The 14,689-nt window shown below is 35.0% G+C and overlaps 2 protein-coding genes and 1 long non-coding RNA gene across 4 annotated transcripts; all 3 read left to right on the top strand.

Moving 5' to 3' along the window:
• Positions 1 to 1,011: 1,011 nt before the first annotated feature.
• On the top strand, positions 1,012 to 3,264 carry LOC134252650 (uncharacterized). 2 transcript variants are annotated; one of them, XM_062735134.1, is made up of 2 exons: positions 1,012 to 1,119; positions 1,991 to 3,264. In XM_062735134.1, the coding sequence occupies exon 2, from the start codon at positions 1,998 to 2,000 to the stop codon at positions 2,868 to 2,870; it is 873 nt and encodes a 290-aa protein (XP_062591118.1). In that variant the 5' UTR covers positions 1,012 to 1,119; positions 1,991 to 1,997; the 3' UTR covers positions 2,871 to 3,264. The 2 variants fall into 2 exon arrangements, with proteins under 2 accessions (XP_062591118.1, XP_062591119.1); XM_062735135.1 differs by lacking the exon at positions 1,012 to 1,119 and adding an exon at positions 1,815 to 1,912.
• Positions 3,265 to 5,006: 1,742 nt separating this feature from the next.
• LOC134252656 (uncharacterized) lies at positions 5,007 to 7,274 on the top strand. The gene is made up of 5 exons (XM_062735140.1): positions 5,007 to 5,175; positions 6,360 to 6,518; positions 6,635 to 6,790; positions 6,926 to 6,949; positions 7,125 to 7,274. Exons 1-5 carry the CDS (start codon positions 5,007 to 5,009, stop codon positions 7,262 to 7,264), a joined length of 648 nt encoding a protein of 215 aa, XP_062591124.1. The 3' UTR covers positions 7,265 to 7,274.
• Positions 7,275 to 10,711: 3,437 nt separating this feature from the next.
• LOC134252652 (uncharacterized) lies at positions 10,712 to 13,682 on the top strand. Its single transcript, XR_009989003.1, has 3 exons — positions 10,712 to 10,852; positions 13,148 to 13,183; positions 13,386 to 13,682. It is a non-coding gene; the product is annotated as an uncharacterized LOC134252652 (long non-coding RNA).
• The last annotated feature ends 1,007 nt before the right edge of the window (positions 13,683 to 14,689 follow it).

The following is a 14,689-nucleotide window of genomic DNA, read 5'->3' as shown; positions in this document are numbered from 1 at the left end:
AAAATATAGTTTTTTAAAGACTTTTATTACGAAACGAATTATACGAGCATATAATGTTCTCAGTCAAACCAAATAAATTACAGAGTGTGGAATATCAAACACAATAGGTAAATTCACCTCAATTTGTAGCTGCAGATCTGTAGCATTATGGTTTTATATATTTAGTGTTTGAAATGCTACAGATCCCGTAATGCGTAAAATGTGTTATTTACGGCGCAATATTTTTTTGCGCACTGTTTGGAAGAATTTCTCCCCTTTCCAACATTGTTAGATTATTTTACCTTTCCTTCCATAATTCTAGACACATTTATAAAGTACATTTGTATGTTTTATCCACCCCCAATCCTTTATATGTGTCTGAAATTAGGGGGTGTAAGGTAAATGATTTACCAAAGTTGGAAAGGGAAAAAATTCTCCCAAAATAGTGCGCAAAAAATCTTGCGCCGTAAATTGCACTTTTTTTGCATTACTGGATCTGTAGCGTTATGGTAAAACCATAACGCTACAGATCTGCAGCTACTCAATTTGATACTAAAAAAGGCAAATTCCCAAGGTGAGATCTAACTACGAAAGCGTATTAGGGCCGCAGCAGTATTTTTTTTTAAAATTTGTTTTAACAAATTATTAACAAATTTTGTTACTAATTTGTTAAGACAAATTAAAAAATATAGTAATTTGTTATATCAACAAATTATTAATTTCTTAAAACAGATTAATAATTTGTTATAACAAATTAGTAATTTGTTTTAACAAATTATTAATCTGTTTTAAGAAATTAATAATTTGTTAAAACAAATTTTAAAAAAAGATACTTTTGAGGCCCTAGTACGCTTCTGTATCTAACCTTCCCCCTCCATTTTTGTTTTGAAATATAAAGAGCTCAAAAGCACTTATTTCGGTAATAAATTTTTAACCTATAGTACACTGTGGGTTAAAAAAATTATTATCGAAACAAGCCTTTGAAGATCTACATAATATTGCAGCTCGTTGTCGATGTTGCATACGTGTCGTATTGCAGAGAGCCATAGTTTTGACGGCTTGTCCGTATTGATTTTTGAGGAATTCAGGTCACTAAATTCAAAATTACTGGCTATTTTCGAGGGATCGGGCACCTGGAAAGTAAGCAAAAAAAAAACTCTTTTATAAGATTTTTTGCAAGAGAAATATATGTAATTTTCTGTATAAATATAACTCTCCGATTACTTTGCTATGGAAACCCATTGAGGACTGAACTTCTAAAACATGAGTTTTATTTGTGGTTTAACAAAATTATTTTATTCCTTACTCGTTTTATCCGAAATATTTATCATATATTTACATTACACTTATATTTTGCATGTGTTTCCAGTGAGCTCTGACTTTCATATAGACTGTGTAAAATTTCAGTAAAGAATCTTTTAAAGATATCTTAATTCATAAAACTTTATACTCTTGTATACAATTTTTCATGTACCATTACTTATATATGAACCCTGCGTGTCGCATTTGGATCCTATGGACAAATTCCAGTTTTTTTTAAAAATAACTTTTCTTCTAATTTGTAAAACTCTTCAAGTAAATATAAAGATGAATATATTTCAAACAAATTTTGAATGCAATCTTATAGCTTTTGAAGTTTTTGTGAAAGGTAACTGTAGTTATGTAGACTAGTGATTTTGAATGAGACATCTTGTGGCTTTGAAGCGGAACGGCCAGTCCCATTTGCCACGGTCAAGTGCAACATGCAATGACCTGGTTGTAACTTCATATGCACAAATAAGTTACATTTATATATTTAGTGCACCTAGCACAAATTGTTCTTTGCCAACGTGATCTGATAAGATATATTTGTAAAATGCGCAGTTTTGTATGAAAAGTGCATGTAAACTGTTTTGAATGTTTTCCTTCTTCCCGTTACTGTTGGTTTCTCAAGGTAAGCGGACATTAAATGACCCAGATATTTGTTCTGCCTATCCAATGCCTTTGGCGAATTTTTTTTTTTTTATTGCAGATTCAACATGGATTCGAGCATGTTCATAAACCCACCTTTTGATGAAATGGACGCGGAGGAAAAATCAAAATATATTGGAGACGAAATAATGAACTTTTTTAGACCGTCGAGAGTTAACGGCCCCGAAGGAGCTCTTGTTGTTATTGTTTTGACAATTCTAGCAAACATTTTTTTGTTCGTTGCTGTTTTAGCAACAGGAAAAATTAAAAAATCTTCAAGTCTACTGGAATTAGCAAGAGGATTATCCGAAGTTTTACTGTTGGTATCCATTGCTGTGCAAAGTACGAGAAATATGTACAACACCACTGAGACTCCGAAGGCGGTATCTGGGTTTGTTGCCTTCTGGTTATTCTCTATGGGTTCAGTTTGCTTCGGACTGATGAAAGCGTTTACAGGATTTCTGAGGTTTACCGGGAAATCATCATTCTCAAATCTTGTTTGGCTGATCATTTTGGCTGTTTTCGCCATCTCTACTTTCCTAGCATTTATTGTTCTATGTGTTATGTACGTGGCTAATGTTCTCGCTTTTGTTGTTTTGGCATGCATGTTTTACTATCTACCATTCATTGGAATGTGGGTACTGGACGGATTGAGACTCCTTCATCTTAGAAATCATTCCTTCAAAAACGTGATGGAAATGGAGACGTTAACAAGAGATAAACTCGGGACATCCGAGTTAAGTCGGTCGGAACATGCGGAAGGAGAAGCGCAGTTTTTGAAGCCGAGGACAAACTTTGAAATGTTCATTGTCATATTGTATGGAATTTGTCATACAGTAGCGTTTGCCATGGTTACTATGATTATCACACGAATTGCCTGGGTGTTCTTTCGACCTGTTTCTACAGAAATTCGTTTAGAGTCCGTGCCTGGCATCCTCTAAATAACAAAATGTTTGTTGACTATTTATACCGATATCGATGTTTACTGTTCATGTACCTATATGTGCATATGAACAAACAATAATCTTCGAAACAAACGGAATGAAGTTTTGAGCATAAATTGGTTGTATTCTCGGATATGAGATACATAGGGAGTGCAGTTTTAAAGCTAAGGATGATTTTTGAGAAATGACCGTTTCAAATGGATTTCGCCACACAAATCCTCTTCTTATTGTATTAAATCGGTTTTTGACAATTTACAATAAGAGGTCGATCCTATAAATATTTTTGTGCTTTCTATTCATGAAGAGCGTTCTGGTTCAGAATGCAGTATGTATTTTGCAAAATTGATGAATGGTCTAAAATTTGAATTTAGAATAAAATTTTTGAACACGACGTTCTAAATGTTATATTTTCTAAATGGGAGTAAGTACGAAGCATTGGAGTGGGACATCCCCCCTCCCCGAAATAGGATTTTCGTGTTTGGACAATTTTCCTTTCAAGTAAGTTGAATCCCCCTTTCCAAGAACGTTGCTGGGGTAAATACTAAATGAAGTCAAATTTTCTTCATGACCGAGACTAACTGCAGAACTCTACGCGTTATGATTTTATTGACCATAATGCTAAATATACATTGTATCTTGTAATGCACATACTTATAAAGTGCAATTTTCTGTGCATTGGCTAATCAACTACCTGATAATCCCTAATTTTATGTACTAGAGACATTCGTTAACCAACCTGTATTTTTATCCACCTCCCAACCCTTCATATTTAACAGATCAATTGATGAAGATTGTTTGCTTTGAATTTTGTTTCATGGCAGAAAATTAAAAAAAAAGTTTATGGGTCTGTAGAAACGACTATAAATGGATGGGAGGAATATTAAATATACAGATTGGTTACAGAATGTCTAGAACAAGGTAGTATAAGATACTGATAAGATACTATTTGATTGAACAATTCTGGAAAGCGGAGAAATTCTCCCAAACAGTGCACAGAAAATCCTGGGCACAATTGCACCTCATTTGAATTACGGGAGCTCTAGCGTTATGGTCAAAGACTAATATATAAAACCATAATGCTATGTACAGTTTTGCAGCTTGACATGACATGCAATTTTTAATGGGTAAGAATTGTTGATCTGCATCTGTGTAATATATAAACTCTTAAAATTGATAATGGCGCTTGACTTCACTGTTAATTGCTTTACTACAATAAGTGCATTTTAAGGTCTTGTTTTGTCGGGTGGGTCCGCGTGGTGCATTGTTTACAGCATATCGGGTGGGTCCGTATGGTGCAGTGTTTACACCATGTCGGGTGGGTCCGTATGGTGCAGTGTTTACACCATGTCGGGTGGGTCCGTATGGTGCAGTGTTTACACCATGTCGGGTGGGTCCGTATGGTGCAGTGTTTACAGCATGTCTGGTGGGTCCGTATGGTGCAGTTTTTACAGCATATCGGGTGGGTCCGTATGGTGCAGTGTTTACACCATGTCGGGTGGGTCCGTATGGTGCAGTGTTTACACCATGTCGGGTGGGTCCGTATGGTGCAGTGTTTACAGCATGTCGGGTGGGTCCGTATGGTGCAGTGTTTACAGCATGTCGGGTGGGTCCGTATGGTGCTGTGTTTACAGCATATCGGGTGGGTCCGTATGGTGCAGTGTTTACAGCATATCGGGTGGGTCCGTAGGGTGCAGTGTTTACAGCATGTCGGGTGGGTCCGTATGGAGCATTGTTTACAGTATTTGCTCTAGAGTTGTGTACATAGTCATATTGATATGGGAGCATCCTCAGGTAGTCTAGATTCAAGTTTGTTCAAATACTTCCCCCTCCCTGGGCTAGGGAGGGGCCACAATGGGGGATCAATTTTTTGTTTACAAAGTATAAATGACAATATATTAATAAATCTTCTTTAAAATCTGCTAAAGAACAGAAATTCATTATATTGATATAAAAGTACATAAACCATCGGGTAGCTTAAAATTCAATCCCCATAATCTTTTCAATACTAAACTGATCTGTGCTTTTTCTTAGCAAATGTGCTCAGGTGAGCGATATGGCTCATGGGCCTCTTCTTCCACATCCGACCAGGTGTCACATGATTTATATTGGGGGTTTTTGTATAGAGTTTCCATAATGTCCGAGTGTTATAAAGAGCAAGAAGACAGACCTAGGCATTATTCAGTCAGGTCAAGCCTAAGAAACCCAGGTTTGAAATTAACTGAGATGGTTCTGATGTTGATATGGATTATTATCACACTTTTGGCATCTGTCAACTCAGCTCTGGAAGCTTGTGCAAGAAACGGTACTTCAAAAGCTGGAATTTGCATTAATTTCATTTTTTAAAAATCATTTGCACTATTAATAGTGTAAATTTTAAGGCTATTTCATCGGTGAGTTTTTGAAGGTATGTCTTGAATTGGTATTCATTCAGAGATTACGAAATTCTATATAGACTCACTGTAAGTTAGCTGTAATATTTCATCTATCAGGACCATTATACATGTATTTTGTTTCCGGTTTTTCGTTAAATCAAAGACGTCTTCTTCTTTATTATTTTCAAGATACATATGTATAAAATTTTCATTTCAATATTTTCATGAAAGCAACTTGATTTGAGATCATGGATCTTTAAGATGGGCTGAATTTGCATTTTCCTTTTCAAACTCACACTTAATAAATATCTAATTGTAAAGCTAAATTAGTATCAATTTGAACCCTTCTTTTACCAGCAGCCTATAACACCTGCATTGAGGTGCCGACTGCTTCCAGCTTGCGCTTTATTCACGGATGAAATCCTTACTTGATTGGTGCTTCTCAGTAAGGGAAGCAAGCCCTTAGTTATAGAAAATCCCATGAAATATTTTCAGCAGTCCAACGGAAACGTGTTGACGCAGGATCCATGGCGTTTTGAGGATTGGATTGCTTTTGTTATTCACTGACGTAGAAATCGGGATGACTTTTCTTTACTCCCTTTTTAGCCATATTCTCACATGATTTAATAACACATGCAGCTTTATGATGAACTTGATGACTTTAATTTTTCAATCGTCAACTTCCCTTACTTATGCAGCAATAGAACCTTATCACCTGCATACTTTTTTTTTATATTTCTCGATCAGTTGATTTTATACGCAAGAGGATGCTGTATTTTCTAAAACGGGGCAAGTTATTGGCAAACTAGTTAATGAAACAAGAATATTAACAGTCTCGATTAAAATTATAATTTGGTAAGTCTATGGTCGATACAATGACCTTGTCAGCAAATACAATCATTAAGTCAAATACTGAGTGACTGACATTTTTCATACAAACTATTAGGCTGTTATTTATATTCTGAATTGTCGACAGAATTTTTCGTTACTTCCTGATCAAGACAAGGAACACAAGGTGGGTGTGACCAGTCGCAGAGGATGCATTGAAATGAATCGCTGAATTGCAATATGTACGATTATTTTTCATATCCCCCGATTTATCTTTAATTTTCAGAATGTCGGAATGATTTATACCAATGTCTGGCCGTCAACAAGACAAACAAGGTGTGTCGGGATATAGATAGTTCATGTAGGGCACACGGAGAACGCTGGGAATTCAAGAAATGTCTGACCTTAGAGTGCCGCAGTCACAGAATATCCGTCATCAATGATAGTATGTCTGCGTTTTCTTACCAGTTGTGTCAGAGAATAAGAAATCGGAGTTGAAAAACAAACTTGCGACTAAAATTAGAAATCGGTTGATCTGAGTTTATTTCAGTTTTATTACAGGGTGTTTGAAAACCGTTAAAGAATGTTTGACATTAACAACTGAAAACCAAATGTGTCGTGACCAGCACGGTAGGTGTAGGGAGACCGGAAGTCGATGGAAACACGGATGCTTTGAGATGATGTGTCAGCAAAACAAAGTGTCAATCATAAATGTCAGTAAGTATGACTTTATCTGTGTATGGCGGGATATTCAAAAAGATTATGCAAAAAAGTGCATGGAGTCTTAACAAACCAATAATTGGTCGGAATTTTGAATACAACTAAGTATGTACTTTTCTTTTTCCTTTTCAGAATGCTGCATCCGAAATAAAAAAGGTACTCTTATCTTTTGAAAATTTATTTTCTGTACTATCTACCCCCCCCCCCACCCCCACCCCAAAAATTGATATAATATTTGATATGTTATTTTAATTGTTATTATACATTATTCATATAGGCACAATCCGATGAGTTTGATTGTAGTGTTCATTTTATACTTTTTGGTATACAGATGGATGTGTTAGACCGTTAGTTTGCCGTTCGCCAGGGGAGATATGGACAATTCCAGGCACGGGGACGCACCAGACATGCAAAGTTAGAAAGAACAGAAGGGGACGTTACACATTCCATTATTACACCCCGAAAATATGAAGACATTTATGCAAGCAAAGTGAAATTAAAATAAGCATCGTATAAAAGAGAGTTGGGATTCAATTCCAAACGAAGAGTGCAATATAATTTTTTTTTAACCCAACAGTTGTTCCTTATCCGTTCCCCCAGACTACAGCCACAAACTATAATATTAATATAAAACAAATGAATAATAGATCAAGATATTCCTATTTTATCACCAACATATGCCACGGTTTGATTGATAAGAAAGCCTATTAGGATCAATCTAGAGAGAAAATAAATTAAAAGGCGTTATAACGCCTTGCCAAAAGGCGTAATAACGCGAAAAAAGGCGTTATAACGCCTTTCTAAAAGGCGTTATTACGCCTTTCCATTCCAAAAGGCATTATTACGCCTTTTTAAAAGGCGTTATAACGCCTTTCTACAAGGCGTTATTAAGGCGTTATTACGCCTTTCTAAAAAGGCGTTATTACGCCTTTTTAAAAGGCGTAATAACGGCGTTATTACGCCTTTACAAAAGGCGTTATTACGCCTTTCTAGCCTTTCTAAAAAGGCGTTATTACGCCTTTCCAAAAGGCGTTATTTCGTCTTTTATTTTCAATATATGACAAAACATATTTAGCCCAAGCGAGTGGTGGTGGTGGTGGTGGTCGGGGGGGGGGGGGGGGGGGTGGGGTGGGGGTGCAGAAATCTTACCTTTGGGACATGAATTTCACAATTTGATATAGGACTAATTTCTCAAAAAATAATTTAAACACATAGCAAATAGTTTGCCTGCTTTTTTCCAAGAAGAGAGAAAAATATCTTCAAATGCCATGAATTTTAATACATGGCAAGCAAAGCTCCAGATACATCTGCCTACTAGGATATCGTATCTTCACAGGTAGAGTGTTGCCTTCTCTTAATACGAATGCAAACAGTTGTCAGTGAGATGTGCAGGAATATAGAGAATTCCTTAAATAAAGATTGTTTTAATTAAATCTTTCATATATTTATTAACATAAAATAACGCCTTTCCATTTTTCTTTTCAAATGGGGTACCCCCCTCCACGCATACACACTTTTAGGGGAAAAGTCTTGCTACAGTTTAAATATTATAATTAACTGTTGGTTGCTTGGTTCCTGAACATTTTGTTGCAGTGTGTAAAACTGTGACAAATTATTACATTTAAACAAAGTTTTACCGAGAAGTCACCCAGGCGTTTGGTCAGTAGAGTGGGGGGGGGGGGGGGGGGTTTGAAACACGGGCCTGTTAAATGCAAAATACTGGTTATTAAAAAAGCGTAATAACCCTTTTGGAAAGGCATAATAACGCCTTTTAGAAAGGCGTTATTACGCCTTTCCGCCTTTTTGAATATAAAGGCGTAATAATGCCTTTTGGAAAGGCATAATAACGCCTTTTAGAAAGGTGTAATAACGCCTTTTGGAAAGGCGTAATAACGCCTTTTAAAAAAGGTGTTAACGCCTTTTTGAATGGAAAGGCGTAATAACTAATAACGCCTTTTAGAAAGGCGTTATAACGCCCCTTTTCGTGTTATTACGCCTTTTCAAAAGGCGTTATAACGCCTTTGAAATTTTTTGTCTCTTTAGAGTGATCCTAATAGGCTTTCGTAGGTTGAAGCGTTCCGGGATGGAAATATTCTCTCAGAGGAAGAATTGCCAACACTAATCCATTGATAAATATAGAGATACCGAACAGTATTCAAGCTCAAAGGCTAATGAAACAATACAAATCTGGAACGGAGCAAAGACGAACCTCCATAAAACATCAGAGGTGGGATCAGGTGCCATGGAGGAGTGAGCAGCCCCTGTACACCGACCACACCCGCCGTGCGATTCTTGTAAAAAAGTTGAAAAAAATATACAACTGTGTGTACATAATTATCTATAATAATAAGTTGCATTTTCTGACAGGGTCATTGTATTTACCAAAAATTTGTGAAATTAAGAATTCGAAAGAGACAGTTGATATCCTTGTTTTATCAACATGTCATTAGCTAGTCCATTTTAGAATTTTTTCTTAAGTAAGGCATGCTCTTACGCATCGAATCAAATGAGAGAAATTATTAACTCCATGTGTTTGTAAGGGTATATTGCTGCATAAGTAAGAGAAGTTGATGAATGAAAATTCATCACGTTTATCATAAAGCTTTGTTCTATCCACATATGAAATGTAGGTACCAGACTTTGTGGTATCTTTGTTTCAAGCTCACTTGGATAAAGCGAGCTGACTTAATTGTGAATGGAAGTAACTATTTTGTTACATGATAACACATCGTCAGTATATCGTTGAGTTGAAGTCCACAGCAAATGTTTTCTTCTTCTCATGTAGAAGTTTATTAATAAAATCTTCTTATGAAAATAAAAATAGGACTGCTGATAACGAGATGCAGTTTGTACCCAGTGTTAGACGGCGCCACCGTCAGTCAGGGCGGAGTTGTCAAGAGAGCATTGCTTCATTTTATTGTTTGATGATATCAGTGTTATTGAAATCAAACTTCAGTGTCAGAAAATCATAACAGAAACATCAGCCCTTATAAAAAGATCCCTTCTATTACCTTAAACACTTTTCATTCAAATGATGCATTTTAAAGGTTTAATAAATCTGAAAAACTTTTACTAAGATGTGTTGAAAAGTCATACTTTTTGATGTTATTGGTTTTAGTATTTTTCTAATACTGTAGGTCCTTGAAGGCTTTAAGTACTAGTATTCACATCGGATATACTCCGCTTTTCGAATATGTTGTACTATACTCATGAAGTTTTTCCTTCATTGCTGTAAATATTTTAGTTAGGAGTAAAGTAAAAGGTTTTGTACAATATACTTAAAACGTCGTGATGTAATTTTCGAGGAATAAATGATTGATTTAACAATAAAGAGGCTTGGACAAGGACATCTGGTACGATCGATATACCGGTGCATTTGAAAAGAGAAAGTCTGTAGAAGTGAGATTTGTCTTACTGAAGTAGGTTAATGATTGATAAATTGGAGAGAAAAAAACTGGATGAAAGTGGGGATGGTTGATATTGCGTCAGTCAGGTACCTTAAGTAGGGGTACCCCGTATATACGACACAAGTGCCTTTTGATTGTAACGTTACGGTACACGAAATTGTGCATAAAACGCGAAAAGCGCACCTTTGGTAACCTGATATTCCATTTATGGAATTTCTGTCTTTGTGTGTTATGGTGTTTGTTTATTATCTTATGTATTTTTACTAAATGTTTTCAATTTAAATATTAATTATTGGTATTTTGTTTATTTCATTGTACAGACAAAACACGCAGAAATAATTATACGTTCGAGTGAGTGGATGTTGCATCGCCATATTTGGGGGTATGTTGTTTAATTAAATTTGAATTTACATATTGATTAAATCTTCTTTTATTTATATTACTGTGTTATATTGGTGTCAATGTGTGAATGTATAATTTTTGTTTGTAGCTCATTGCCTGATATTTAGATATAGAGGAAACTTGACATTTTTCGTTACAAATGGCGTCGTAAACGCAAGGATATCTAGAACAAGGAAGTACCATAATGATTTCCATTTGTTACAGTTGAAGAAAGGTATCTTCAACACTATCTTGTACATGACATTCATAGGTATTGGATTATTTTGAATTTTAATTTAATTTTTTTTACAATTGTTTATAATTTTTAGTCATATTTCGGATTGTGATTGATGTTGCTGCTGCAGAACGGTTACAGTACAGTGGCGGATCCAGAAGTTCATGTGGGGGGTTTTGAGGCCCAAAGGGCCGAAGGGGGAAGGCATGGGAGGGGGTGTCCCCCTCCCATAGGTGGGGGTTCGGGGGCCTCCCCGAGAAAATTTTGTTTTAAATGATTCTAAATGGTGCATTTTCCAGCATTCTTTTGTACTTTTTGTAGCTTTTTTAAAGACCAATCATCACAAATTTTTAAGAATCCAGAAAAATAAAATGTTTCAATTTGATTTAACTTTAACACAAGACTTTAGACCTTGTTTAAAAAAATGGAGAGGGGGGGCTCCACCGCGAAAAAAATTGTTTTAAATAGTTCTAAAATGGTGCATTTTCCAGCATTTCTTGTACTTTTTGTAGCCTTTTTAAAGACCAATCATCACAAATATTTAAGAATTTAGATAAATAAAATGTTTCAAATTACATGTAATTTAACTTTAACACAAGACTTTAGACTTTGTTTTAAAAAATTGTTACATCTGACAATTTTAGGAATACAAGCAGTTGACTTCAAGTTGTCTTTTAAATGAATTTTCAATTAATTTAGTCAAGCTGACTTCTGAGATACAACTGATGTGCAATTTTAAACACTTTCAAAAAATCAAACATTGGATTCTTTTCAGAATTCCTAATTAGTGCTTTTCAATTTACTTGAGTATACTGTCAATATGATGTAAAAAAAATGTATTAATTTAATTTTTAAAACGGTAAATAAAAAACCCTATATAATAGTTTATTCAAATAGTTAATAAAAAACATGCATTTTATCAGCAAAGGAATATTACTGAGCAGCACCGTAACTATATGCAGTTTTCTGTTGTTGGTACTTGACTACATTGTATTGCACGATGATCTTGTGACTTCACTAGATTCACGGATTACCCCTCTCTTTGTTGATTACCTGTGTATTGTATGCGTTCAAGCGGAAAGTGATTTCCTGTTACGTGGCTGAAGTATATTTCACAGTTGTACAGAACAATGGATTCGTGTATATTAGAGTCTTATCAATGCAACAAAATGATAAAATGACACTTGTAAAAAAAAAAATTCAATGAGCGGGGGGGGGGGGTTCCCGAACCCCCCCCCCCCAAACCCCCTGAATCCGCCCTTGCAGTAACATTACGGTTTTATTTTTTGTCTTTGCATGACCAATACCGGTCAAAGACAAATACTAGTATATAAAACCATAACGCTACAGTTCTGCAGCTATGGTTAATAGTGTCCTGTAGGTGTAGAAAATTCTGTTTTCTCTCTCAGTTGAGGAGCGATTTGGAAGAAAAAGCACCTTTAAAGCCCTATTACATTTTTTGCTTTATCTTTTGTGCTATGGTTGTGCAATAAGGTTTCAGAGGGCCATTTTACAAAAGAACTTACGACTGAGTCCAAAATCTTGAAATACTTCTGAAAATTTTCAAAACTAATTATTTTGTTTAATATTGCCAACGTGAAATTATCTTACCACATTTCTTTCAAAAAGATTAAAACAATTTGAATATAGAGATCTAATGTAAATTAGAAACTTATAAACGGAATTAAATTTTTGTCTTAAGTACATGTATATGCTTCCTATTCTCTATAGATCAGGAAAGATAAATTTAAATTAGGGTTGTCAAAATCAGTGAAATTCAATTAATAAGGTGGCATATATCTTTGGTTGATGAATATTTGTTTTTAAAAAGCCAACTAAGGCCTATTGAAACTTCCCTGACTGAATAAAATACATGTATAAGAAAAATACGATACGGTTAGGTAAAACGTTAACGATATAGGCTTACGTATTGATATTCTTATGAAAAAAGAAGTATATTTATTTTCTAGTATTATTTTCTAATATTACATTTGACTATCTTCCGATTGTCATTTAAAAATGAACCAGTAAACTTTCCTCTTGGGAATTAAGATACAAGGTAAAGTGTGAGAGAAAACCTCTTTTCTTTACCAGGTTCAGACAATAAACTTTACTGATATCTGTATAATTTTTAATGATCATTTGATATGCGTAGTATTACTTAGTTTTAAATTGCAAAGAAAAAATATAAGAAAGAATGCTCTTTAAAAATATTGAATGTATACACAATGCCTAGCGTAAAACCTAAGTTCCTTGTCAATAATGATCTGTACCATTACAAAAATGATACTCACCAACGACTTATAAAATTGCATTTAATTTTATTTCCAGAAGAGTTTTAGGCGTGAAATTTGAAAAGAAATCTAGGTGATTTCGTTGTCAAGTAAATCTAAAGCTTTAAAAAATTTATGTCACATTATACAAAATCTGCAAGATACATTAAAGATTTTATAACAATTGTGATAAAGCAAGTAAAGCAAAAGTATGCTGTAATTTCGATTCTAAAAAAAACCCATTCCCAACATGGCCATGTGAACGTGTCTGACTAATGTTCAATTTTTAAATGCAGATTCAGCATGTATTCGAGCAGGTTTGTACATCCGGTGTTCGATGAACTGAATTTAGAAGACGAAGAAAGGTACATCGTAAGAGAAATAATGAACCACTTTCAGCCTCCACTACACCATAACCCTGGAGGAGCTCTTGTTGTTATCCTTTTAACAATTCTAGCTAACGTCTATTTGTTCGTGGCTATTTTAGTCACGAAAAATATCAAAAAACCTGCTAGAGTTTTAATTGGAAGTAGCCAGAGGATTATCCGAAGTTCTACTGTTATTATCAATTGTCTTACAAAGAACGAGGAACAAATTCACCGTATACAACGGGTAACGCGGGGGAGTCGCTAAAAAGTAAGGGGGAGTCGTTTTCAACGTATGGGGGAGTAGATTTTCACCGCTTCGGAGTCAGAGGAGATGTGGGTCAAGTCTTTTTTCGGTATATATAAGATGTATTTACAAAAAACAAATATCCCACGGAAGATGGCAATAGTTAAGCTTTATCGTGGTCATTTGTCCGGCTATCATATACGTCTAGTTTTCTCAAACACTTCAAAACTATTTGACAGTTTTCATATTTACGTTGATAGGGTAGTAAAAACATGCATGATTTGCACAATCTACGGCTTGCGTAGGGATTCTCATATTTAAAACAGCGAGAGAAAGCATTTATCTTTTAAATGCAACAACTTAATCTTGACTAGACTTTATAAAAATTAACAATTAAGACATTTTCTCTTCAAACAGTAACGGTTACGTAGGGGGGAGTCGTTTATGGGAAAGCACATCGCAGGGGGAGTCGCAAAATAAAGTCAAATGCATATACTTGGTGTTGTTTTCATCTCTTTTATACTGCCATTACCTTTTTATTTACTCGTAGATATCTATAAATCTATGTTTGGTTATATACTTTATAATCTGAAGTTACGAAAAGAGATTTTTTCTGTGGCTTTATCAGTTCCAGAAAACAATCAGTAATTTAGATTACATGAACAATTGGATTTTATATCATCGGAGCATAGCTTGGGGACAGGACCCTCCCCCTCAGTATGTAATGTTTGTGCATGTATATCACAAAGATTCAAACCACCAATTCACGAACCCTCACTTCCAATATGAAAGCCTCTCCATAAAAAAAAATCAACCAGATTTATAATATGAAAAATTTCTTGATAATATCAACCATTTTTTTAATTAGAAAAGGGCAGATCTCTGACGCGTCTTCACGCTCCTTGACGTTTTCTTTGGGAAGGGTGTTAAATTTAACTGGTATATTCTCACGATTAGGTTCACAATTTATTATTTATTTATCATATAT

This window comes from Saccostrea cucullata, unplaced genomic scaffold (assembly GCF_032062105.1).
Source record: "Saccostrea cucullata isolate Sc308-1 unplaced genomic scaffold, CSIRO_AGI_Scuc_v1 ctg1619, whole genome shotgun sequence".
NCBI lineage: Eukaryota > Metazoa > Mollusca > Bivalvia > Ostreida > Ostreidae > Saccostrea > Saccostrea cuccullata.
Note: the sequence above shows the minus strand (reverse complement) of the source record. Positions and strands in the feature narration are given on the sequence as shown.